The 26,991-nt window shown below is 36.1% G+C and overlaps 1 protein-coding gene across 9 annotated transcripts in view; it reads left to right on the top strand.

Moving 5' to 3' along the window:
* Window positions 1-26,991, top strand: part of Mbnl3 (muscleblind like splicing regulator 3) — a 114,819-nt gene that overhangs the window by 20,501 nt on the left and 67,327 nt on the right. For 7 of the 9 annotated variants that reach the window (XM_047535671.1, XM_047535669.1, XM_047535674.1 and 4 more), the window contains exon 2: window positions 24,267-25,161. The exons of the other annotated variants lie outside the window; for them this stretch is intronic. In XM_047535671.1, coding sequence (XP_047391627.1) covers window positions 24,985-25,161 — 177 coding nt within the window. In that variant the 5' untranslated portion in view covers window positions 24,267-24,984. The remainder of the gene's footprint in view (window positions 1-24,266; window positions 25,162-26,991) is intronic. 9 annotated transcript variants of the gene reach the window in all.

Raw genomic sequence — 26,991 nt, 5'->3', positions numbered from 1 at the left:
TTCTCCCAAGGGTTTGCACTAATTTGTAGTCCCATCAATAATGTATGAGTGTACCTTTTCCACCACATCCTCACAAAAATTTGACTTCTTATGTGAAGTTCTTCATTGACCATTTCCATTCTTAGCGGTGCCTCCCTCTTTGGTCCAACCATGTATTTGGTGCTTTGCCAAGTTCACTTCCATGAGCCTGAAATCTTGGTTTTTCCACATCTAGCACAATGCTTTCCATATAGCAGTGACCACTACTTCCATTGGTTTAACAAGTATTGGTTGAGAACTTACTAATATGAGGTATTGAGCCAGACACTGGAGATAAATAAGGTGTTTCCTTAAGGAGCTCATGGTTAGGCAGACGACTGAACAGCAGTTCTACTACAGAGTGACAGATGTTATGATAGAGATGGGCTGACATGTTTGATGGGGAGGCTGAAACCTTGAGCATAGTTCTGTGTCTGGATCTGGTTCATTCACTTAACTGGTACACATCCAGGCATTCTTCCCTACAGTTAAACACATCCAGCAATAAGACACTCACTATTTTCTAAAACAGTGAAGTTAAACTGTATTTTTCCCATCTACCAAATGCCCATGTATTTTTGACATCAAATCTACAAATTCAAGGCAATTAGATATCTTATTTATAAATAAAAAAGTAGGGCAGTAATTAATATTGCTTGGTACTTCCAGAAATCATTTCATATCTTAACTGAACTTTGATTAATCTCATTTTTATGGGAAGTAATTAGATTTATTATGTGTTCAAGTCCCTGATAATAAGCCTATAATTTTTAGGTTATTTTTGTGCCTAGGAGAGGCAGTATAGACCACCAAACATTCTGAAACAGGCCTGAATTTGATCCCAAATCTTCTGTTTCATAATCTTGAACCAATTTATTTCATCTCTCAGCATACCAGTTTCCTCCTCTGTAAAATGGGGACAGTAATGGAACACTTGTCTCACAGGATTGTTATGAGCAGTAAATAAACTGGTATGCGTGAGACTGCTAAAAAAGTTCCTGGCACATGATAAATTGTACATGTTTGCTGTTGTTTTTTCTTCAAATGAATTTCCCACTTTATTCGTATGTTACTCATAAATCATACCGAGTCATCTTTAAATGATAGTCAAGTCATTGGAGATTGATGCAAAGACTTCTCTTATCACACCAAAAGTCAGCTAGGTTTTCAAGTGTCTTTTAAATGACCATAGAGTTTTAGAAATCACATGCCTGTCTCCAATCAGTTTGCTTGATAAATCTCTATAACTCACATAACATATCATGCCAAAAAATCAGTACTTTTGGAATGTTCGATGCATAGTTTAAAATCCACAAGAAATAAAGCATACAACAAGGTTGGATTTATACTTCTTGACTAGATTGATGCCATTCTATTTGCCAGCCTCATGATTTACATGAGTATTTTTTAGTCAGCAGATAGCACCATTGGCCAGTATGCTGTCGAGGGGCTAAAATTTAGTGGTGCATTTCAGACATCTATTGTCAACAAACGTTTTTGGCAGCATTTGGGTGCTTTACTTGGCAAAAAAATTTGACACATACAAGGTAATTTAGAATAATAACAAATTAACATTGAGTTACTGGGGTACTCTTTTTTTTTTACCTTAAAAGCAGGTTATTGTTAACCTTTTTTCTTTCCATATTGTTTCAAATTTTTTTTGTTCAGTACAATGATGATATCATCTTTTTTATAATGATATAATCTTTTTCAGAATTAAGCACAGGTAAAGTAGCATGAAGAAGTGAAAGAGCTGATTTGGCCCTGAAAATGCAAGCCCCTTGGGACACAACACTACATTAAGTGCAGCTCACTGCAGGGTTCTGGGTAGATCCACTTTACTCTGTTGGCCTTTATCGGACCAAGTTGTTAACAGTGTCCTTATCATTGTGTATATGGATCACAACATTAACCTTGTCATTCCATTTAAACATATTAAGCAAAATAAGCCAAACTCAGAAAGTCATGTCATGTTTTCTCTCATATGGAGAAGGTTGAGAAGAAAAAGGAGAAAAAAGATGGTGGGGTGATGTCATGAAAATGGAAAGGAAACTGGTAGTAGAGGAGATGGATCAGGGGGAGGCAGGAAGTGAGGTAAAGGGGAGATACTGGGAATTATATTGACCAAATTGTACTATTACATCATAGACATCTAGGAATATGTAACAATGAATCTCACTATTATGTATAATTATAATGCACCAATAAAAATATGAGAAAAATATCAGCATAATGTTGTGCCTACCAAGACTTCCTCAGTACCAATAAGTAAATGAGTTAATTTTATTTCTCATATGTATGATAGTTATTAATGTTTAATGAGAAGTTCCCTTAAATAGGGTCCCATTCTCAGCACTAAAAAAAAAGAAAAGAAAAATGAAAAAAAAAAAACAAGGAGGATGCATGAGTCTTTGAGGGTCATTTCATATCCAAACTATAATATTATTCTTTCTACTGCTCACTCTGGGACAGACCCATAATTCAGCCACAAAAATGGCAGCATCTGGCAGAAGCCCATCAGTCCTGATTGGCAAATGCCTGTGATGTAAACGTTCAATAATTTGAATATCATCCTTGGCTCACAGCCTATAGAAACTCAGCTTCCTGCCCCAATACCCACCTATGCCATTGGAGCTCTAGGACCTTCACAGTCTTTTCCTGCACTGTTTCCCCCTGTTTGTTTCCTAGATGTCAGCTAGGATGCTGTAAGAAGAGTTGTATCCCATAAAGAGATGGGACACTACTTCCTAGATCTCAGCTTCTACGAGACACCCTAGAGTTCATGAAAGCCAGATCTTAAAGTTTTTAAACTGTACTCATAGAAAATCACCCAGGGTCCTCAGGAAGGGCACTTCAGAGCCCATGCTATTTGTATTTTAAGACACAAATCTAATGCACTTGATTCAACAACTTATACTTAACAGTTTGCTATTGCTACATTTTATTGGATTCAATCTGGTTTTGCAAGCCACAGACAGTTTAACTGGTGGGGGGTAGTTAATAGAGGCAGGTGCACATTAAAGTCGTAACTTTTATTTTTTTGTGGTGCTGGGGATTGAACCCAGGGACTTGTGCATGCAAGGCAAGCACTCTACCAACTGGGCTATATCACCAGCCTGAAGTCAAAGCTTTTTAAAGCTGACAGTGAGGCAGAAGATGGGCAAACTCCATAAAGTAGACATGAAGATTCCAAATGCTCAGGCCTTTGTGACCACTTAACTAAGTCCCAACATATCCTTCAAGACATGTTTTTAGGGGCTGGTGTGTGCTCAATGGTACAGTGCTTGCCTAGCAAGTGTGAGGCCCTGGATTTGATTCTCAGCACCACATAACAAATAAAAGCATTCTGTCCATCTACAACTTCAAAAAAATATTTTTAGAAAATAAAAGACCTGTTTCTTTCTAATGGTAACCTAGAATTATCAGCAAAAGCTGAACTTTTTGTCATTGTCATATATCTAAGTGGAAAAACAGAGTTTCACAAAGCATTTCAGAAAGATTTCTTCCCAGATTATTAAAAGACAAATAATAATAGATAAGGGTTTTGTTTTTTGAAATTTCATTTGTATTGATATCCTCTTTTCCTTGACAGTTTTCTAGTAAGTGAGGTATTACTGAAATAAGACTTTCATGTGACTTTTGAAGGTTTTAATAGGCCTATAATATTAATAAAATTTATTTGGGCCAGGCATGGTGGTACATGCTTATAATCCCAGTGACTTGGGAGGCTGAGGCAGCAGGATTGAGAGTTCAAAAGCCAGCCTCACCAAAAGCAAGGTGCTAAGCAACTCAGTGAAACCCTGTCTCTAAAAAATACACAATAGGGCTGAGGATGTGACTCAGTGGTAGAGTGCCCCTGAGTTCAATCCCCGGTACTCTCCCCAAAATATTATTTGGCATAGAAATGTGGGTATCCATAAAATTATTTGGAGGCCAGAGTCAGCCCCCAGAATAAAGTGGTACAGGTTGAATATCCCTTATTCAGGGTGCTTGGGACTAGAACTGTGGAGGATTTGAGAATATAATGAGATATCTTGAGAATGAAACCTCAGTTTAACATTTAATTCATTTATGTTTCTTTTATATTTCATATATAACTTATACACATAACCTGAAAGTATTTTTATGTTATTTTAATAATTTTTTTACATGAAACCAAACTTGATGATGTGGAATTTTTCACTTTTGGCATCAGGTTGGCACCTAGAAGATTTCAGATATTTGGAGCATTTCTGGTTATGAAGTTTTGGATACGGAATGCTCAACCTGTATCTGCTCTCAGTGACAATACTTCCCAACTCATAGAATTTGTGCAATAAAAAATATGGAATATTAATAACTTATTTTTAAGTAAAATGTGATTGAATAATTATTAGGTATCTCACTAAAAATAGCATAAGGGAGTCTGTTGAAGAAAACTCTAAAAGGAGGTGGTGCCACTATTGAAATTTTGTATCTTTTAGGGTTTTTTTTACATCTTTTAGTTTTTTCATAAATACACTTTCATATCTGGAGGGACAATGATTTTTCTGAAATCGGTATCATAAATGTTCCAAAATATTTGTGCATTTTCAGGAATAGAAGTATAGACTAAAAGCATAAAGATTTAGAACACTAAAACTCTTTGAGTTCTGTTTACCAAAGAAAAATTTTGTGGAATATCAGTAATATTTTGCTTATGAGGATTTTCAAGTGCCTTGTATATTTGACTGTTCACAATATCCTGCCTTATAAATGGGGATACAACTATACAAATGGAAATGTTTCTTGTATGTGCTTAGGGGATAACCACTTGCATTTTCTTCAGACTCATAGCTTTTACAGTTAAGCCATTCACAGTGTAATAAGAAACAAATATTGTAATTTATTTAAAAGCATTACCACTACTATAACAAAATAAATACATAGTGCCTTAGAAGATGTGCTCTAAATAGACTTTTCTATGTGCAAATTCATGTAACTCAACATGATTTACCAGAGGGAGGCATTTTCATAGGCTTCATATTGGATTCCAGTATTTGTGCTAACTTTTTTGAAAACCTACTATGTACTCAGCACTGAAAAGTCTGTTTTGTCCCATTTTTTCATGAATCTCCTCTTTCCCTTTTCGACTTGAATTCTGCTTTGTCACTTCTGCCTCATCTGCTCTTAAAAAATGAAATATCTTTTGCATCAGATATTTTAAAAACATGCTCTTCTTGCCTCTGCTTTGCATAACAAGTGTATTTGGACTGCAGAATACAATAGGACATCTCTTAAATTGATATAGTACCATTCCACTTACCAATAATGATCTTCCTGATTTTTCTAGTGCAGAATAACCTAGCAAAGAAGTTCCATTTGGAATTAATGCTTCTTTGAGGTTTTAAGTCTCACTTCAGAGTTCCCACTGGAGGTGAAAATCTAAAGTCCCTCTCTTCTTTACTTTTATTTTATGAACCTTTACAATTGTGAAGAGTAGATTCTCTTGATTTTAACTTAGCCTCCTGAGACATATTTAACTTTTAGTTTACATTGTAGAATCATAATTTTTACACCCAGTATTTTCATTAATTGTATTCATCTTGTGTGTCTATTGATTTCAGGCAATAGTATACTTTATGTTTTTGTAAAACTGATAAAAAACTATTTACTCTCATGTATGCATTTCTCATGTTTATTACTTCATACCACATTATTCTCTTATCCTTTAAAAAATTGTAGCCAACCTTTTGTAGTACAGGAATGACTTAATTTGTGTTAGCTTTGGTACCTGTATGAATCATGCTTGTTTGATTATGAGTGAGAAACCCACTCATTTTCTATATCATACCCATTGGTAAGATTGCTATCTATGCAGTTGATTCAGCAGTAGTAATCTGTATGAATGTTTTTATGTATGTATGTATATATTTGAATATTTGGTATTGGGGATTGAACCCAAAGGTGCTTTACCACTGAACTACATCCCCAGCCATTTTTAAAGTTGCTTGGGCCCTCTCTAAGTTGTTGAGCCTGGCCTTAAACTCATGGTCCTCCTGCCTCAACCTCCTGAGTCACTGGGATTCCAGGTGTCTGCCACCACGTCAGGATGTATACATTTTAAATACCACAAAACAAGAAAGAGGTGTCACAAAGGCATAACTTTAGTTATTTGATGACATTTTGTAGGATACTTATCTCTTATCTCTTCCATTTTTGTGTAGCTTGCTGGGGATCAAACCGAAGGCACTGAGCTACACTGCCCAACCCACATATTTATTTTTAATTATAATTGTTTTATTTTTAATGCATTGTACTTATGCATAATAATGGGGTTCACTTTGACATATTAGTAAATGCATATAGCATAGTTTTCTCCACTTCAATATCTTGTACTATCCCCTTCCCTTCCCTCCCCATATATTTATTTTTAAATTGCATTTGCAAAGAGCTTTACTTGTGCTCCTTATTTTTAACTAGCTGCTGTGCTTGCAATTCTATTTTGTGTCACTAGGTGGTTGCTGGTTGTGAATTGTAATCATTTGAGCAGATAATGCATGGATTAACAATGAGACTACCTTTATACTACACAACTGAATCAGGTTTACTTTTTCTATGAGAATTTATTTGTTATTAAAATAGTCAATAAAAATATTCAATCAGTAATGATAGACTGACAGTTTTAGTAATATTTCAATGTCTAAATATTTAAATTTTAATAATATTTAAATACTCATTAATTATATTTCTCCCACCAAACATTAAATGGTATTAACCATCTCATGTACTTCCTCAGGGTCTTCCTTTTGCTTCACATACTTTGTGTATTAAGAATCCCTGGACCATATGCTCATGTATTGCTTCCTGAAGGCTTTTTGCTTATAGCTTTCTCTTCTATCACCCTACTTAGTTATTTTGCTACCATTTCTAATTGCCCTAAATGACTAAAGCCTAATGTCTTTAGGTTTTAGGTGAAGTGTTAGTCTCTGGCACTATTTATATAGGAAAGAACTGTAACATATTCAGTGCAATGTCTCAGTAGGTTTGGCTCCTTTCAGCCAACAGACTTAAGATTCCACTTTCATACAACAACAACAACAACACACAGATATCCCAAGTGCACTCACCACCAGCCCCACCCCAACTGGTTTCTTCAGGTGTGGTGTACACACTTAGACGTGGCCGTGTCTTCCCTTGGTCTCTGGAAAATCTGGCAGTGGTCTCTCTTCTACCAGCTAGTTGCCAGCTTCTGTCACTTATTCTAACTTCTGCTTTCTTCTGGACTTTGACCCCTGGTTGGTACAAAAACTAACTTGCATCAAATAGTAAAGATTATTAGCTTCCATAGCAGATTTCCTGCAGTTTTATAGTTTATTTTGGAAAAGGAGGCCATTACTCTATTTCTTCTGAAAATCTGAGAGCATTTATTAACTACTTGTTCAAATAAATAAAATGATTTTAAAGTAAAGACAGTGGTTTCAGTTATTGATGACCATACGTGTTCTCATGCCATGAAAAATCAAGAGTTTAACTGTGAAGGAAAAGAGGAAAGAGAGAGAAAGGGGGGAAGAAAGAAGGATGAGGAGAGGGATTAAGATGGGGAAAGAGATTGAGATTGAGATTAAAACTTTCTCCAAGGTATTGAACAGAGTATTTAGCTCTGGTTATCAGAATTGGGCTCTTGTGCTGAATTTGTCACTAAATCTTTTTGTAATTGTGACCAAGCCACTTATCCTCTGTTGTCCTGTCATCTTCTCTGAGGAGTGAGGGAGTTGGTCTGTAGAACATCACTGTTAACATTGTGAGTCTATGACTCAGGTTTTCATATTTAAGCAAGAATATGAGGGAATACGTCTTAACTTCTGGTCTGTTTGTGTTCATAACTGAACAACCCCACTGCTAATAAAAGCCTAGATCCTTATACATAATAAAATGTCGGGGGCAGAGGTTGTGGCTCAGTGGTAGAGCACTTGCTTAGCATGTGTGAGGCACTGGGTTTGATTCTCAGCACCACATACAAATAAATGAATAAAATAAAGGTCTATCAGCATCTAAAAATTTTTTTTAAATGTGTGGGTCAATCTTTTTCTTGTTCATTCCTGCATTTTCTGGATCTGGTGCTCTCAGTGCAGCACTTTGCATTTGTGAGATCTTGGTAGTTATAACACTTTCCCATTCGTGATAAAGGAAAACAAGAACCCGACAGAGATCATTTTTTTTTGTTTGCATAGATACAATCATTGTAATTTACAGGAAATATTACCTTTGTATAAGAGAGTATTCCGAAATGGCATAGGCTGACATTTTATAATTCTGAGAGTTTGTGGTTTTTAAACAGATGAGATTCAGAGCTTAATCATGTCATCTCTAATGGTTTTAGGGTGTGAGATTATCTCCCAGAGAATAGGCTTATTGATGGAAGAGGCTGTCTTGTGTACATTTGTGTCATGCAAAGATGGTGCTATGCACATACCACACAAGTTACTGATGTGTTTCCTCTCTGATATTATAATAAAAATTTAGGGGCTGTGGTTGTGGCTCAGTGGTACAGCACTGGCCTAGCACATGTGAGGCACTGGGTTCAATCCTCAGCACCACATAAAAATAAATAAATAAAATAAAGATATTGTGTCCATCTATAACTAAATAAAAACTAAAAAAAATTATAGAGGATTGGTAAAGCACTTGCCTGGCTTGTACAATGCTCCTGGTTCAATCCCCAGCACCCAAAAATAAATAAAATAAAAAGTTACAGGCTCATGGCATCTTAACTTTGTTTGGTGGTTTTGAGATTTCTGGTCTGCATTGCCATCCAGTGTGACAGAAACCCAGCAAAGAGGAGGTGTCACCTGGCAAAACATTTCAACATACATACTCTATAACTTTCATGTATAGATCCTTCTGGAGAAAGAGAAAACAAGTTAACCACTTGCCTTTAGTTTTCTTGTTATTCTCCAGAGTTTCTCATGTTATAAGTATTTACATAAGGAACTTCATGGGATCAGAATGAATACATAGCATCTCATTTATTGAAAAGGAATTTTAGTCATTTTAAAGTAATGGGAAGAGACTTATTTTATTCCTGTTTCCATATTGACCGAGATGAGTTCAGGTAATTCATTTCAAAAGCATTTGGTATTTACTCTTGAACAGCACTGTTGTGAGTGCTTTATAAATATTAACTCATTTCAACCTATAAAACAACCTTACAAAGTAGATTCTGTTATTAACAATACTTTATAGAGGAGAAAACTGAAGTTCAGATTGTTTAAGTAACTTGATCAGTTAGTAAGAGGTAGAACTATTAACTAGGCCTTTAAGCTTCAGAATCCTATTGTTAACCACTGGGCCATGCTAAGATATCTTTTATGGGTTAAAGAAAATGAGGGACTGGGCTGGGGAAATGGCTTAGTGGTAAAAGCACTTGCCTAGCACGTGTGAGACTCTGGGTTCAATCCCCAGCACCACAAAAAAAATCAGGGACACTGAATTTTCTTTTTTTTTTCTCATAGATGAGTACCCAGCTGTTTAAATTTCCAATTTTTCACAGTTATTTACTTATTTTAAAATTAATATTCCTTTAAACATATCTGGGAATGGTACTGTCCAAAAACTTGGAAAAGCAATGCTTCCCATTATTCTGTTTATGTCACCTATTCTTTATGTTTATTATATAAAACTTCTGGCTATTTAATTAACTGACATAGCTAATATCTGGATGAGTTTTGCTCTTCTCTCTAAGGATGCTGTTACATCAGCTCTGTGCTCTGTCCCTTGGGTAACTATTGACTTTTTTCCATCTAGGTCCTTTGCACTCTCTCACACTGACTTTATTTAAATGTTCACTTTGGCAAAAGTCAAGGCTACAACACCAAATAAACAATTAACTATTTTAAAAATTTTCTGTAAATTCTGAACAACCCACCTACCTTGTCAACTGCCTTAATGTCATTAACTGAACCTCACACCAGGAGTTTGCAGGTGTGTTCTGTGATTTATTACTGCTAGTATACTGAGATTCTGAGATTAAGTATCTTGACTGAGGTTCAGATCCAAGTCTTTGTAATTCTAAAGTTTATTCTGTGTAGTATACAACAATAGATTTTCTTCAGTTTTCTGAGCTTTAGTTTCCACATCTGCAAAATGAAAAAAAAAAAGTTGGCTCAGAAACCAGTCTAGATCCTGCTATGAAGGCGTTAACAGCAGTAGATGCACAATGAGGATATAGTGGGCTCACTGTTTGGACAGTGTTTTGAGCACCCATTGATGCCTTTTACTTGAAGTTGGGAAGCTAATTCCAGAGAAACGAGTAGAATTTCTCCCTTTCTAAGAAAGTACAGAGGGGCTAGGGATATGGTTTAGTGGTAGAGAACTTGGCTAGTGTACAGAAGGTCCTAGGTTCAATTCCTAGCACAGCAGATAGAAATATAGTGGATTATTCCATAATTCTATAAGACCTTAAAATATATTTTTGTACATAGTACGTAGTTCCAAAACAAATACAGAAAAAAATGGTTTTATAAATTTGCAGTCTCTTATCTGTAGTCAACTGACAGTTTGAAGTTTTATTTAATGAATAATTATGTGATGAATACTGCCACCTTTATTATTTATGGGATAATCAATTTACCCAGTGTTTATTGAGAATCTAGTTGTTCCACATACTCTTCTGGGGGAAGGTAATAGTAAACGTACCTTTAGTTCTAGAGATATTTAATTCAAATTATTTTTGTTTTTGAATGCTGTCCCAGAGCAGTTTTAATAGGATGGTGTTGATTAAAGTCATAATGTAGCACATGCAAGTGTGATTTGAGGTAAAGATGAGGAGGCATCAGGTAGAAAATACTCCAAGAATAAGGGCTTTGGAAGAATTCTTTGAGAGGCACAGTTGAAGTATAAGATAGTTGTATTGATGTTTCTTGGAGAGACAAAATTGCAGCTCAAGAGATAATGGCGATGGATCTGGAGACCATCATGCTAAGTGAAATAAGTTAGTCCCCAAAAACCAAAGACCAAATGTTCTCTCTGATATGCAGATGCTAATACACAGTAAGGGAGGAAGGGAAGAATAGAAGTTCATTGGATTAGACAAAGGAGAATGAAGGGAAGCGCGGATGGGAATAAGAAAGACAGTGGAATGAATTGGACATCACTTCCCTGTGCTCACATATGAATACATGACCAGTGAAACTCCACATCATGTAAAACCATAAGAATGGGAAGTTATACTCCATGTGTGTAGGATATGTCAAAATACACTCTACTGTCATGGATATCTAAAAAAGAACAAATTAAAAATAATAAAAATAAAAAAGAGATAATGGGAAGATGCCTGAGGAACATGGTCAAGGAACAATTTTCCTAACATTATAGTATTGTCTAGTCATCAATAACCTTTTGGACCTCAACATGTTTTTCTTTTTAAATGTAGGGTATATAACATCTAAATTCCTAAATGTCATTTTTCTGCTAAGATTTTCTTGGGGAGATTTAAAATGTTGAAAATAAAATGTAAACATGAGGGACTGTGACTTTTCCATGTTTGTACCCTCAGCAACTAGGTATGTGGTCCCCTGAGTTGGTCCTTAACAAATGTTTGTTTAGTGAATAAATTTATGAAAAATTAATTATGAATACCTACTAACAACATACATTCAAATAATTAAATAGAAGTAATCTACTCTGAATAGTTTAGAGCCCTTCTTTTACCTGCCTGCAGGTTATGAGCTAGACTTGATCATTCCATGATTAATTCTAATATAAATACTAAAATACTCAAAATCCTTCTTTCTTACCAAATGAGTCTTATTTGATTTTTTTATTTGATTTTTGACAAACCTGGTAACCTGAGTTGTGTTGTTTCAGTCATTACTAATGTGAAAGCTGCTTTATTGCTGACAACTTAAGTATTTTTAGTGTAACAATTGCTTAGTAGTACATGTAATTGATAATACCATGCATATTAGGACCTTGGGGATTTCAACTCAGATTTATGTCAGTGTGAGTTGAAGAAATTTGTATTTGCAGAAAACCTTTATGACCTTTTGTGGGATTAAACTGTTATTTTAAACGGAATCAAGGCATTTTGGTCCCCTTCATGTATATATTGAATTATATGGCTGTCTAATTTAATCATTTAAAACATTCAATATTTGGTGATATAGATGACATAATGTTAACCTTAATTTCCTCATCACATATATAATGTGTACTCACATGATTTTAAATTGATGAAAGCAACATGGTAATTATAATATAGGATTCCATCCATCCCTTGTGATGAATATTCCTTTCACCTCAATATACATTTAAATCCTCTCTTACTTAGAATTTAAGTCCTCTCCCTGTCCTCCTCTTTTTGTTTATTTTATTTTATTTTATTTTATTTTTTGGTCCTTGGTACTGGGAATTGAACCCAGGGATGCTTTACCAGTGAGCCACATCTTCAGTCCTTTTTATTTTTTATTTTGAGACAGGGTCTTGTTAAGTTGCTTAGGGCCTTGCTAACTTGCTGAGGCTGGCCTTGAACTCAGGATCCTCCTGCCTCAGCCTCCTGAGTCACTGGGATTGCAGGCATGTGCCGAAACTGTTTATGAAACTGAAAGAGAGTGTCAAGGAAGTTTCTTCGAAGCTAATGGAAGACAAAGACCCAGAGAGGTCAATAAAGTCTTACAACCATAGAAGCAAGGTTTTACCCATCCCTGGGGATTCAAAGCTCCTGGGAGTGCCCTTCTGGTTTGCAGGAATGTGAAAATTCCTCCACTGCCAGGAATTAAAGCTCCAACACAGATCTGAGGTGTCAATAAAAGAAACCAAATGAACCAGGACAATTGGGTTAAAGTTGCCAACCCATTTTCAACACAAGTCGCCAACATAAGAGATATGATGAAATTTGACCCTGAGCTCTTCATGTGTACACTAAAATTTCAGGCATTTTAGCCAAGTAGATGAACCTTTCTGGGCCTCTGTTCAAGGCTGAAGTAATCAATAGGTTATTTTGTCCTTTACTGACTTTGAAAATCTGTTGTGAACTCATTTTGAATTATTTGGAGTGTTTTCAATATTTGATATGTGCTCGATTTTCCACACACACTTTTTTATTTTTATTTTTTGGTACCAGGGATTGAATCCAAGAGTGCTTAACCCCTGTGCTACATCCCCTGCCCTTTTTATGTCTTATTTTGAGACAGGGTCTCACTAAATTTCTGAGGCTGGCTTTGAACTTGGAATCCTCCTGCCTCAGCCTGAGTCACTGGGATTATAGGCATGTGCCACTGTATCCAGCACACACTCCGTTTTAAAAACCTGAAGTCTGGATTTAACTTGCATGCCTTGCACAAGTAGGCACAGAAGTTATTTCCCCATTTATTGATGCAAACCAAATTTAAAATTCATAGATTTCACAGAATTTCCCTCCCTCCTTCCTTCCTTCCTTCTTTCCTTCCTCCCTCCCTCCCTCCCTCCCTTCCTTCCTTCCTTCATTCCCTCAGTGCTGGAGATGGAACCCAGGGACTCAATCATACTAGGTACCATGAGCTATATTCCTGAACCCACAAAATTATTCTTATTGAACAAGAGTATTAAATTGCAGAGCTAAGGTGTTGCTTTCTAATTTCATAGTGGAATTAAACCAGTTTTTTTTCTAGCTTCCCTCTATTTTGAGGATTTTATAATTTTTCCTTTAAGACTTGTTGAGATTGACACTGAAAGATAGAAGAGAACTATTCTATCTGGACCTGACTTATTATTATAAGTATATTATAGTTATGCACCTTTCTTTAGTGTTAGCAAGGCCATTGAGTATCCAAATTTTAATTAGAAGATGTTTAAAACTTAGCCCATTTTAACATTCCTATAAATTTTACTACAAAAAAGACCTCTGTTTTCTAATCTAGCATTAATCATTCTGGAATACTAAGCAAAAGTAAACTTCTTATTTTAGACGCCTTTAAGGAAAGATACTTTCTGCCAGGTGCAGTGGCACTCACGTGTAACCCCGATGGCTGTGTAGTCTGAAGCAGGGGGATCACAAGTTCAAAGCCAGCTTCAGCAACTTAGTGAGGCCTTCAGTAACTTAGTGAGACCCTGTCTCAAAATAAAAAATTAAAAGGGCTGGGGATGTGACTCTATGGTACAGTATCTCTGGGCTCAATCCCGTATCTGTGCTCCCAACATTTTACTCTTAACTCTTTCTTAAAGCAACCAGCTTTCTAATGAACTCTAGTGTGTTAGTCAGCTTTTTGTTGCTGTGACCAAAATACCTAACAAGGACAACTTAGAGGAAGAAAAGTTTATTTTGGCTCATGGTTTCAGAGGTTTAGTCCTTGGTGAACCAACTTCATTGCTATGGGCCTAAGGCAAGGCAGAATATCATGGCAGAAGGGCATGGTGGAGGAGCACTGCTCCATTTATGTGGGTCAAGAAGCAGAGAGAGAGGGAGAAAGAAGAAGGGACTGCAAGGGAAGATGAATGCTTCCAGGGCATGCCCCCAGTGACCCATCTCCTCCAGCCAGGACCCACCTGCCTAAGTTACTACCAGGTCAATCCATTGCAGTTAGGTTACAGTTCTCACAATCCAATCATTTCATAGCTGAACATTCCTGCGTTAACACAGGAGCTTTCAGGGGGACAACTTATATCCAACCATAGCATCTAGGCAATTCATTTATAGATATGTATTTCAGTCATGTGTGTGATGTGCGATAATGTCTCTAGAAGCAGTGATTCCAACCCAGAGGGTTGGAGCTCTTTATATTCTTTCCTAGAAAATTCACTTTCCCAGAACCCTCTCTTCAAGTCTACTAGAAGGCTTGGCATTGGTCTTTGAAATCAGGAAACATTTGGGACTCTTGCAACATTTTCAACCACAATGCTTCCCCCCCCTTCTGTTCTTTCACTAGTTTATGCGTACTCCTAATAAAGAATGGGTGCTTAGTATTGAGACAAAATCTAAATTTATTGGCTGTAATGCCATGAAGAATTCAGTGGAGGAAGCCCTCACTGGATATAGTAGGATACACCACTAGGTACAGTGATGAATCCCTTTATGCCATTAAATTATTTAGATACTATCTCAGCTTACTCTTCTGACAAATAGTCACCCTTATGTGACTCATGTTTATCTATAGAGGTACTTGGGGAATAGGATTGTAGCTCAGTGATATAGCACCTGCTTAGCATGCATGAGGCCCTGGGTTTTGGTTTCCCCAGCACCACACACACACACAAAAAATAGAGTTAGAGAGTTATTTGGGCTATTTAAAAGTACTTGAAAGATAAACACTCAGTGATAGATTTTGATTATTGTTTTGCAGTGTGGGGGGGTGGGTGTAGGGATTGAACAGTGGTGTCCTACCAGATTTTATCAGTAAATACATCGACCTTGAAAATTCAATTCAGTTCATCATGCACTTTCAGAGGAGCATGAACACTTCTAATCCACTGAGATACTGGCTGAAGTCCTATGGCAGGAATTTACAAGATGCCATTGTTGCCCAAAAGTTACTGTCTAAATTTAGCTCCTGAGATGAGCTTGTTCTCCAGCAAAATCTAACTGAAGGGGTAGGAGTGGTAGCTCAATGTGCTTGCTTACCACATGTGAAGCACTGAACTTGGTCCTCAGCACCACATAAAAATGAATAAAATAAAAGTATTGTGTCTATCTACAACTAAAAATATTTTTTAAAACCTAACTGAAAAAAATAGTGGAAATTTGAACAACATTTTAATAAGGGGTTTTCATTTTAGATATTAAGATTGCAGCTGGGTGCAGTGGTGCATGCCTGTAATCTTGGGAGGCTGAGGCAGGGAGATCACAAATTCAAAACCAGCCTTAGCAAGGCCCTAAGCAACTTAGAGAGACCCTGTCTTAAAATTTCTAAAAGTTTTTAAAAAGAACTGGAGATGCAACTCAGTGTTAAGTGCTCCTGGGTTCAGTACTTAATATATGCACAAAAAAAGACTGCAAAAGTATTTGAGATTTGATTCAATTCAGACCCCAGAAATGCAGATACATGTCCTTAATGACTGGGTCATTGCTAAGTGGGTAGTTAGCAAAATGCAAACAAGAAGCAGCCCTTTTCAGTTTGTTTCTCAACCTACTTTTCATATTGGCTGGACTTGACACACTGCCTTTCACACACTCACAGAGCCTGTGGAGTGGAGAGCAACTCTCTGACCTTTATCCACTTCCCCTTTGTCTTTTGTTCTTTCAGGGTATGTTGGATGCATGAACTTTACTCTGATTGTGTGTTGTAGGCTCCTTAAATAAAACAGTTTTCAAAGGTCAGATCATTGTTAATATTCTACATTTATGGCCACTGAGTCTCTACTGCACGTAAAAAGACTGTGGGAGAGGCTTGTCTTTCTGTATCAAATATACACTCCTTAGATCACTTTCCAGATCCTTCAGAAACCACCCACATGTTTTTCTCTTTCCCCATAGTAACATGCCATCCTAGCCCGCCCATGTATGTTTACCATGCTATGAATGCTCGCACCTTATCTGATCTTCTTGCCCTTATACCTGCTGTTCTTTTCAGGAATTCTCTCTACCCCTTCACCCCCTATCTAGCTTCTTCTCATTCCTTAAGGCCTAGCTCTGCTTTCTTCTTGAAAACTCCCTTGACTACTCCAGGCCTTAGTGACATTTGCTTTTCAGAAGTCTCATAGCATTTGTTGCTACTGTTGCCAAATTTCATTCTTCATTATCTGCATTGCTTGCTTTTATTTCATATGTATTGTCTTTCTTTCACCCAATAAGATTAGGGTTGCAGAGGCACATGATCCAGGTCTGTGCAGAGTTGGTGAACATTAAATGTTCATTGATTGATATTTTCCCATATGAGAATTTTCAAAGGCTTCACTTGCCTTTAAAATAAATATTGGTTCCATAAATGAAATGAATGATGGGTATATTTCTTTGTTTTCTGCTACATCCCCATCCTAACTTGCTGCTGCCCCTACTTGAATGTATGGTTCAAAGGACACAGATTTTGTCTTCTTTACTTTTATTTCCTCAGTGCCTACATCAGAGCCTGGGTTGTATTAGGTGCTCATTGAATACTTGTTGACTGACTCATTAGCAAAATTGTTGTGTATATATTAAATGCAGTCAGTCTTGCAACTTATTTTGTATTTAACTTATCTCAAATGCTTTAGCATTATAGGACTGTAATTGTTCAATATGCTAAATTCTCACTATTCTTGAAGTTTAAATAAAATGTTTGGTGAAAAAATATCTTTTAATGGCACTGGGGTTTCTGTCCCATGCACTTAACCAGTGTTAGTTAATAACAACTATGTTAAGAATCCAGTTTCTAACCCATTTTTATACTAAATTGGATTGATTTTTAAAAGATATTTAGCAACAAGGTCTCAGAATTCTTTGTACTGTTTGAAAATAGACATACCTTCTCAGCACATCAGGAGGCTGAGGCAGGAGGATCACAGATTCAAAGCCAGCCTGAGCAACTTAGAGAGGCCCTAAACAACTTAGTGAGAACCTGTCTCTAAATAAAATATAAAAAGGGCTGGGGGTGGGGCTCATTGGTTAAGTGGTTCAAATCTCTGGTACCAAAAAAAAAAAAAAAAAAAGAGAGAGAGAGAGAGAGAGAAAGAAAGAAAGAAAATAGACACACCTAAAAAAAAATAAAAGATGAACTGCATTGACGATCAAAACCAGGAACATCCATTGCCACAGCTGTGTTCAAAAGAGACACTGTAGAACCTATTTTTTCTATCATGGCCATGTGTATGAACTGAGGTAGGTCATTTAATGGCTTTATGAAATAGAAGTACTTGATTTACCTGCTTTTTGAAAAAGTACATGAAATGTGACAAAGCTTAAAACATTTAATGAAAAAGTTCTGCACATAGGCAAAATATCTTTATTTTTATGGCCATTTTTTTCAGACAGAAGACTCAGGTTTTCCATTGGATGCCTGTGAAACCCTGATTTCCATGTGCAGTGTTGAGCCCCTCTCATATGCCTTAAAGAATGTGGTGGTGGACCACTAACCAAAACATGGGAGGGAACTAGAACCTGAAGCAAATTTGAACTTGAAGGCTTTTAAATCTTGTCACCCTGCCAATTCAAGCAGTATGTGGCAGGTGTCTCATATATTTGTAGAGCCAAAATAAATGGCCACAAGAAATTCAGAGGTAATACAGATGTTAAGCAAAGCTTAAAACTGAAAGAAAGAAAACGTTGTTTTGTTGTTTATTCAGGAGTTTGATAAATGCATTTAAAGGAATGCCTCTTCAGCTATTGGTCTGGGTGCCAAATAGTATCTTTTTTTTTTTTTTTTGGTGGTACTGAGGATCGAACCCAGGGCCTCCTCGTGTTTGCAAGGCAAGCACTCTACCAACTGAGCTAAATCCCCAGCCCCAAATAGTATCTTTGTGATCTGCTGGACCACGCATCTGCCATACCTCTGTGTTATGTGCTGGCTTTTAGAGAAAAAGCAGATGAAAGGAGGAGATAAAGAAAATGTAGGAAAATGGGTAAAAGCTGCCATCAGTGGCCTTACAATTAGATCTAGAGCAAGTTTTCTATTTCCATTATATCAGTAGAAAATATTTCTTTTTTGTTTTGTTTTACCTTCAAGATAACTTCTATGAGACAAGATGTGAATCTTTCAAAATCCATAGTCTACTTTTTTCAAATGATTCACTGAATAGTGAATCTAGAATGTATGTCAGTTTAGAAGTGGATATAGTTTCCTTGTGTCTTATCTAGGAGTTCGATAAATGAGCATTAAAGTCAAAATGAATTATTATTTTCAAGGAAGAATACTTAGGGAAATGTTTCTTTCTATGGCTCAAAGTGCAATCTCCACCCACCCTCACTCCTACCACCAGTTCATCTTTATCACATTCATTGTTGGGCAAAAACATTCTAAAGATTTGCCTACTATACCCAGATATAAAGATGGAAATCATTTGGATAGTCCATATTTTTATAAGACCTTGCTGCTATAAATGATCAGGAATAGACCATTCTTGATGGAGATCTAATATACTATATAATAAGAATTACAGGTATTATCATCTCAATTTCAAGGTTAGAATTGTGAGAAAACATTCAGCTTTCCAAATCCAGTGGATTCAAAACCTAGGGAGATGGCCAAAGCTCAGCCTGCCCAGAGGGTGTTCAGTGACAAAACTTGTTTCTAGAATGGTATAACAGAAGGGTCCGTGTTAAATTATCATTTAATCTTTTTTTCATTTTTCTTCTGGCACTGGAGATTGAACTCAGGGAGGCTCTACCACTGCACAACATCCCCAACCCTTCTTATTTTTTTATTTTGAAGTTTCTTAGGACCTTGCTGAGATGCCTAGGCTGGCCTTGAACTTGTGATCCTCATGCCTTTTAACCTCCCAAAACATTTAGTCTTAATATCTTTCAAAAAAAAAAAAAAAGAATCCTGGCAAATATTCTAAAACCCTAAGTAGCTACAACAAGGAAGAATGTGATCCGTGCCATAAGAGATAAACAGTATTGTGGCCTGGTTAATAGAGTGGGTTCTGGAGTCAGATGGCCTAGTTTGAACCATGACTTGATTACCTACTACCTACATGAAGTTGTTCAAATTAAATTACTTAACCTTTCTCTCTACCTCTATTTCCCTGTCTATAAGATGAGAATGGTAGTACCCTCTCCAAGAGGAATATGGACAGCAATAAAATTTATTGTGAGTAATCCCCAAGTATTTCCCTCTCATTTCTATGCAATAGTGTTTGAGTGTAGGTTTAAGAGTATTAATGCATAGTGTGCTTGGTGTTTTGTTCCTGGCATATTAAAGATTTGTGTTGAAGGCAGAATACCTAGTGTGTATGTCTAGCTCATTAACTCTAATAATCATTGCACTTCTCTGTGACTTGGGTTACTTCTCTGTTTAAATGAATATACCAATTTTCATGAGAGCAGGGATCTTTGAAGTCTTGTTCGATGTCTAGAATAGTGCCTGGCATATAGTAGATACTAGATAAATAAATGTTGGCTCAGCACAACTCACGGATATTATGAAAGTGATGATCCATCAGGCAAGAATGCAATTTTGAGAAAGAACCATAAGTACTCTGCAAAAATGACTTATTTTCCTTGTTTAAGATTCCCAGGAGAGAGAAATGATCTCTCCTAATATTTCTCTACCAGGACCCACACACAAGATTTGGAGTCAGAAGATCTTTCCTGGAGACATCTTTTAACCACTTAAGGCTTAATAACCTAAAAAAAGTGATTTAACTTCTATAATCTTCATTTCCTTCATTGACATATTTAAGTTATCACGCATGCTTTAGAGTATTTTTGAGACAGCATGCACAAGGTTCTGGGTTCGATGCCCAGCACCACAAAAAGGAATGGAATATTTTGAGATATCCAGAGATCAGTGCAACATAACTACCTGTAAAGTGCAATTATAATAAAGCACAAATGCACCAAGAAACAGTAGCTTACCATGTTCTACTTTGGAGGACTAGAAATCATAAAAAGTAAGACCATATTCCTGTTACTCAATTGTAAGGCAGGAAATATAAAGCTGTACTGTCCCCTCAGACAAACCCAATCATCTTACGAAAATAAGAAGCTGGGTGCAGTGGCACATGCCTACAATCCCAGCGGCTCGGGAGGCTGAGTCAGGAGGATCCTGAGTTCAAAGCCAGCTTCAGCAACTTAGTGAGACCCTAAGCAACTCAGGGAGACCCTGTCTGTAAATAAAATATTTAAAAGGACCGGGAATGTGGCTTAGTGGTTAAGCGCCCCTATGTTTAATCCCTGGTAACAGAATAATAATAATAATAATAATTAATAATAATTATACAAGGAAAACTGGCACCTCTTCCTGTCCTTTTTACATAGTCAGATAAACAGAGCTGCATAAGCGCATTTCTCCTCGTCCTCACACCAGTTCCCTTTACTTGATGCACCTAATTTCCTCTGAGCTAACCCCGCTAAATATTTCCAGTCAGAAGGAAGACATGTGCTGGCTAGAACTGCTTTGAGGAATTGGCCAGAGTCCCATCTGAGGTTTCAGGCCAAAATTAAAAAATCCCTCTTCTCTCATTCCTGATGTTACATGAACTGCACGGCCAGAGGCCAGTTCCCATTTGCACTTTTCATTTGTAAAAGTTCAGAATTCAAATTTATTATTTATTATCTGTTTCTCAATTTGTCAGATCTCATAGAAACCTTTCTCCAGATCCTTATGTTTATGTTCTGAGCAAATCTTCAACCCTTATATATATAGTTTTTTTTTTCCTTTTTTTGTTTATTTTTCTTTCAAATGTGTTCAGACAGCCTACACAATTTAGCTGTAGGATTAAGTTCTAATATAAACTTACAAACCCCCCAGAACACACTCTTTCATTGTACTATTCATGATACATCATGGCAGCTACAGTATGTAAACTAATTTACTATTGAAACTTAACTTAGTAACTAACATTACTGAGAATTTTTTGTCTGTGGAGAATCTAAGAAAACTTGAGGTAGCCAATCCTATCACTCATCAGGATTTTTTTTTTTGCTTGTCATAGCTTATTCAACTTAAAAACCAGTTACTAAGACATAATTCATGCACTGGCACTATCCAACTAATTCATTTTTTAAAGCTTTATGCCTTTTATTTTTTAATTATTTTAATATACTTTATTTTTAAATTATTTTTTATTTTTACAGATTGCATTTTGATTCATTGTACACAAAAGGGGTACATCTTTTTGTTTCTATGGTTGTGCATGATGTAGATTCATACCATTTGTGTAATCATACATGTACATAGAATAATGGAGGAACTTTAAATTATGTAGAAGGAAATGAGAGGGAGGAGGGTATGAAAAATGGTGGAATGAGACAGACATCATTACCCTATGTACTAATTCATTTTTTTAAGTATACAGTTTAGAGAATGATTTTTAATATATTTTTAAATTTGTGTAACCATCACCACTACCTAATTCTAGAACATTTCCATCACCCCCATAAAGAGACTCCTTGCCCATTAAATAGTCCTCTCCCATCTCCCCTCCCCCTAGCTCCTGGCAAATACTTGCCTACATTCTGTCTCTGTGCATTTGGCTATTCTGGACATTTAATGTAATTGGAATCATAGAATATGTGCCTTTTTGTAACTGGCTCATTTCACTTACCATGATCTTTTCAAGGTTCAGCCATGTTGTAAAATGTATCAGTATTTCATTCCTTTTAATGGCAGAATAATATTCCATTGTGTCAACATAATACATTTTTCTTATCCATTCATCTTTTGATGATGGACCCTGGGGTTGTTTCTGCTTTTTGGCTTTTTGTGCATAATGCTGTTGTGAACATTAGCATACAAGGATTCATTCGAACCTTGTTTCAATTATTTTCATTTTATACAGAGGTATAGAAGTGCTAGGTCATACGGTATCTTTGTGTAACATTTTAAGGAATTGTCACTGTTTTCCATAGCAACTGCACTCTTCTACATTTGTACCCAGAATGCATGAAGATTCTAATTTTCAATTTTTATGTTTTTTTTTTTTCATTATAGCCATCCTGGTAGTTAAGAGTGGTATTGCATTGTGGTTTTGATTTACATTTACCCCATCAGGGACTTTTTTAAATTATTGTTTTTCTAGAGTTCATTTCTCTGACAACTGTGACCCTCTGGAACACAGTTCTGCATGTAGCATATTGTAAAAGAACCCTCAGAACAGTTACGATCCATCATAGAACTTCTTCAGAGGAACCCCCACTTTGTCCCTTAGGCCCCTCATTCAGTAACTAACTCTTATTCAACATTCATAGTTGACCATTAGGTTTTCCACAATGGATCTAGAAAATTTGCTATGTCAGATATTATGGCAGTAAGAGAAGTGACATAAGAAGTTACAATTAACAGTAATTAACAGTTTGCCACTGAAGTAGGAAAACTGTAATCTTTCCCAAGACATTAATCACCCCAAGTTTTTAACAGAGGCCAACTTATGTTCAATACTTTTTAAGAAGTCAAAGGTATTTATAATACATTTTAGAAAGATTTCCATGAAGAAAGACTCACAGAAAAATATGGTTGGCTCTGGAATAAATAAGCTTGCATGAATTTTCCAGGTATTTAATTTCCCAATGATATCAGAAAAATCGAGAGCTATTAAATTTCCTCCAGATTTTAGAAAGGACAAACAGATTCTGTAAACTTATTGAAAGTATTGTTCAAATGTTAAATGAAATATTTTCAAGAACTTTAATTCTACTTCTTGATGATGTTAACAATTAGTTGATTAGTCTGGTACTCAGAGCTTACTTTTCCTCCAGTGGCATTTTGGCACAAGTTGATGATTTATTTCCTGTAAATTAACCTTTCGTATATCTTCTCAGCTGAGTTGCTTGACACTGGTTGTGGTTGTCACTGGGTTCAACTTCAAACCTTAAAGCTGCACAATATTTAATATATTACTGAACGGCACTTTCTATCTCTCTTATTTCTGTATGCTGATATCTTTTGAGTTGTTCCGATTTCCCTTCATAAAGACAAAAAAACATTCCCACAAGAAAAAAATCCAGGATCTTTTCAAAGAATTTTTTATATGAAGCACATTTTACATTTCCATTCTCTACCCTACCTCATATAAACTGATTCTCCAACTATTTGTGACATGACTGTTTTGTGCATTTTCAATAATTATATTTTTGATACATACATCAATTACTTCTCAGTACAACTTAAATTTTCTTAGCAATTCTTATTTTTATTGGAAGAAAATGACCAAGTATTTTTTGTTTTGTTTTTGGTGGTGCCAGGGATGGAACCCAGGGCCTCAAACATGCTAGGCAAATGTTTTGCCACTGAACTCAATCCCCAACCCTATAGTCAAGCCTTTAATCAGACCATAATAAGGTTAGTTAAAGACAGGTCTTTGATAGCCTCTAAAAACTGGAAACACACAAGTGGATTATGAATGCATAAGGGGCTGTCATGTTAAGCTGTGACATTTTCTGCACAGTGGACACCAAAATGAAATTCTACCTTAAACAAGTAAAACATAACAACATTTAAAATTTGAGATGTTGCCCAGTTTTGTACTTCAACAGTAAATCTAAGCAGTTGCTTTCTTTACTGTGCATAGCCTTACACTGGGAAATACCCTTTTTATTTACAAGAGCTGACTGTACTCTGTTGCACTGTCAGTATGTAGATGCTTCCTATTCTAAATAGGATATGGTTGCTTTTCTTTCCAAATCTAGAGTTTGAAATGGAAGCATTGTATTTTAGCTAATTTTATTTATTTTTTTCTTGCAGGTTCTGAAAAGTGCCTTTTCTGAAAACTCTGCTGCTTGGATTCTACTCTAGAGCTGTCTCTTTACCAACCCCTCTCCCTGCCACACCCTTTCCCGCTCCCTGCCTCCTACAAAACCTGGCGTGCTTGTAGTTCACTTGTCAGCAACTTGTCCATTTATTTTTTTTTCTGTGATTCGCAGTTTTCTTAGTCATTTTCTCGCCCCTCAATTTTGCAGCAGAGCTGGTTTTCGGGTTGTAACATCCTTCCCAGTCTCACTCTTTAGAGCTAAGAAATAGGGAGAAAAACTTTTCTCTCCCTGATCTGAGACCCTTGCACAAATTGAAGGGCAGCAAGCAGCATATGCTTTTTATAAGAATAATTGAAAACATCAACTAGACAGCACAGAATTCTTTTGAAAGCCTGCCAGTTTTTTGAGGCAAATTCAGCAAAGGAACAAAATAAACCATTCAATTTCTATGAGCTTTACAGTTGCCTTCTTAGGAGTTGGTCTCTAATTTGATTTTTAGTTATTCTGATACAACTTTGATTTTATGAGTGACTTTTTGTTTGATTAGATCAGATTTGACTTAAATGGAAACCTAAGTGCTAACAAATAGACATTCTGCCAAATCAACCTGGTGTCTCTTCACATTTAGCCCTAATTCATTTTTAGTCCTTTAACAATCCATAGTAATATTCTCCTAAAGAGGGTGCACTTGATATAATTTTGCTTTCAATATGACGGCTGTCAATGTTGCCCTGATTCGTGATACCAAGTGGCTGACTTTAGAAGTCTGCAGAGAATTTCAGAGAGGAACTTGCTCTCGACCTGATGCAGATTGCAAGTTTGCCCATCCACCAAGAGTTTGCCATGTGGAAAATGGTCGTGTGGTAGCCTGTTTTGATTCTCTAAAGGTGAGCACCATTTGAATGCACGTAATTGAAATTTGTTGATTTCTATGTTTTTCAAAACATGATGTGCTGTGAAATTAGTAAAATTAATAACAGCATGGAATTGGTAAGTTTTGTTTTTTAAAACAGAATGTAGACTTTGTGCTTATAGAACTAAGCCAGTCTAAAGCTCACTCTACCAAAGCCTACTTGTAAAGATAGATATGCTTAAAAATAAAGATTCAAGAATTTTTGGAGGAGTGAGGGATATAGTCTTGCTAATAGTTACCTTTTTAAAAAGATGGATTTAGATTTTGAACACAGTAATAGAAATCCTCATATAACCTGAAGAAGCTTTTACCAAATTACAATATAGCTTATTATCCATACTATAAAAATACACTTGGCAGGGACCAGTCAGCTTGGGATAAACGAAGCCAGTTTGTGAGAGTATAAGGTGAAAATCTCACAATTCAGGAAGAAAATTATGGAATTTAGAAGATTTTTTAAAGTATATTTTGAACCTTTAACATAAAGACATACCTACAAAACTAGGTTCACAGGCTGGGGTGTAGCTCAGTGATAGAGCACTTGCCAAGCATGTGCAGGGCCCTGGGTTCCACCCCAGCACTGCAAAACAAAACAAAATAAAACCCAGTAGGTTCATATAATTTTCTTCTTCAACACCTAACTGACCTAATTCAAATTTGTGCTAAGTTTTTGTAAGGAAATTCCTACATCTAAGGTCATCAAACCTTAATGTTATGTACTAGAATATAAACAAAACATGAGGGAAGATGAGGTATTATGTAGAATATGACATATATGATTGCAGAGCAAGAAAATGCATTGATTTTCATGTTTTATTCATAGTTATCCTTAAATTAATGATAAAGATGTACAAAATCAAAGCATAGGAGCATAAAACTGGTAATGGATTCTTGGCTTAATTAATAAGATTTTCTACCATGCATTCAAGATGTTTTTTCAAAATACATCAAAATGAATTAAACTTAACGAGAACCTTTTCAATTTATTGATATTGTTTTACCCTCATCATGACCCATTTTACCTCATTAACATTTTTATTTATGATGGCATTGGCTAATAGAGATGTATGCTTTCATGTGACAGTTTCCTCAAAGAACATTTTCTCCAATGATATACTACAGGTTCAGTATCCCTTAGCTGAAATGCTTGGAGCTAGATGTGGTTCAGAGTTCTGAGTTTTTCAGATTTTAGAAAATTTGCATGTATGTAATGAGATATCTTGAGGGTGGAATCCAAGTCTTAAGCATGAAATTATACAGTATTCTAGTACAACAGCATTTTTTACTACAACCTGTCACATGAGGTCAGTTGTAGAGTTTTCCACTTTTGATATCCTGTTAGTATTCAAAAGGTTTTTGATTGGGGAGCATTTTGAATTTTCAGATTAGGGATATTCAAATGCACTTGAGTTATGAGCCTTTATTGCAGATCATTCCAGTTCAATAATGAAAACTTGTTATGGTAAAGGTAATTCCTACCATTGGAAATCTCAGAATTCCTTTTATTTGCAAGAAACATTATGACTAAAGCACTTATTTTGCTTTCTTTATTTTGGGGTCATTCATGTTTCATCTACAGTCTTTTGTATATTACTTCAATCTGCTACTGTAGGACTAGGCAGTTCCTCCAAGTGGAAAAGAGCACTGAACTAGTCAAGGTTGGAGAAGGGTATCTTTTATCCAGTTCATATGGAGATTGATCCACTGAACTAGGCACTTTGTGTATGTTGTTTCTGAAGATCTGGAGTATAGTCCTAACCCCACAACTATGCTTGACCTTGGGCTCCGGAATATCACAAATCTT

Source organism: Sciurus carolinensis, chromosome X (genome assembly GCF_902686445.1).
Source record: "Sciurus carolinensis chromosome X, mSciCar1.2, whole genome shotgun sequence".
Classification (NCBI taxonomy): Eukaryota; Metazoa; Chordata; class Mammalia; order Rodentia; family Sciuridae; genus Sciurus; species Sciurus carolinensis.
This window is presented reverse-complemented; position numbering and strand designations above follow the sequence as displayed.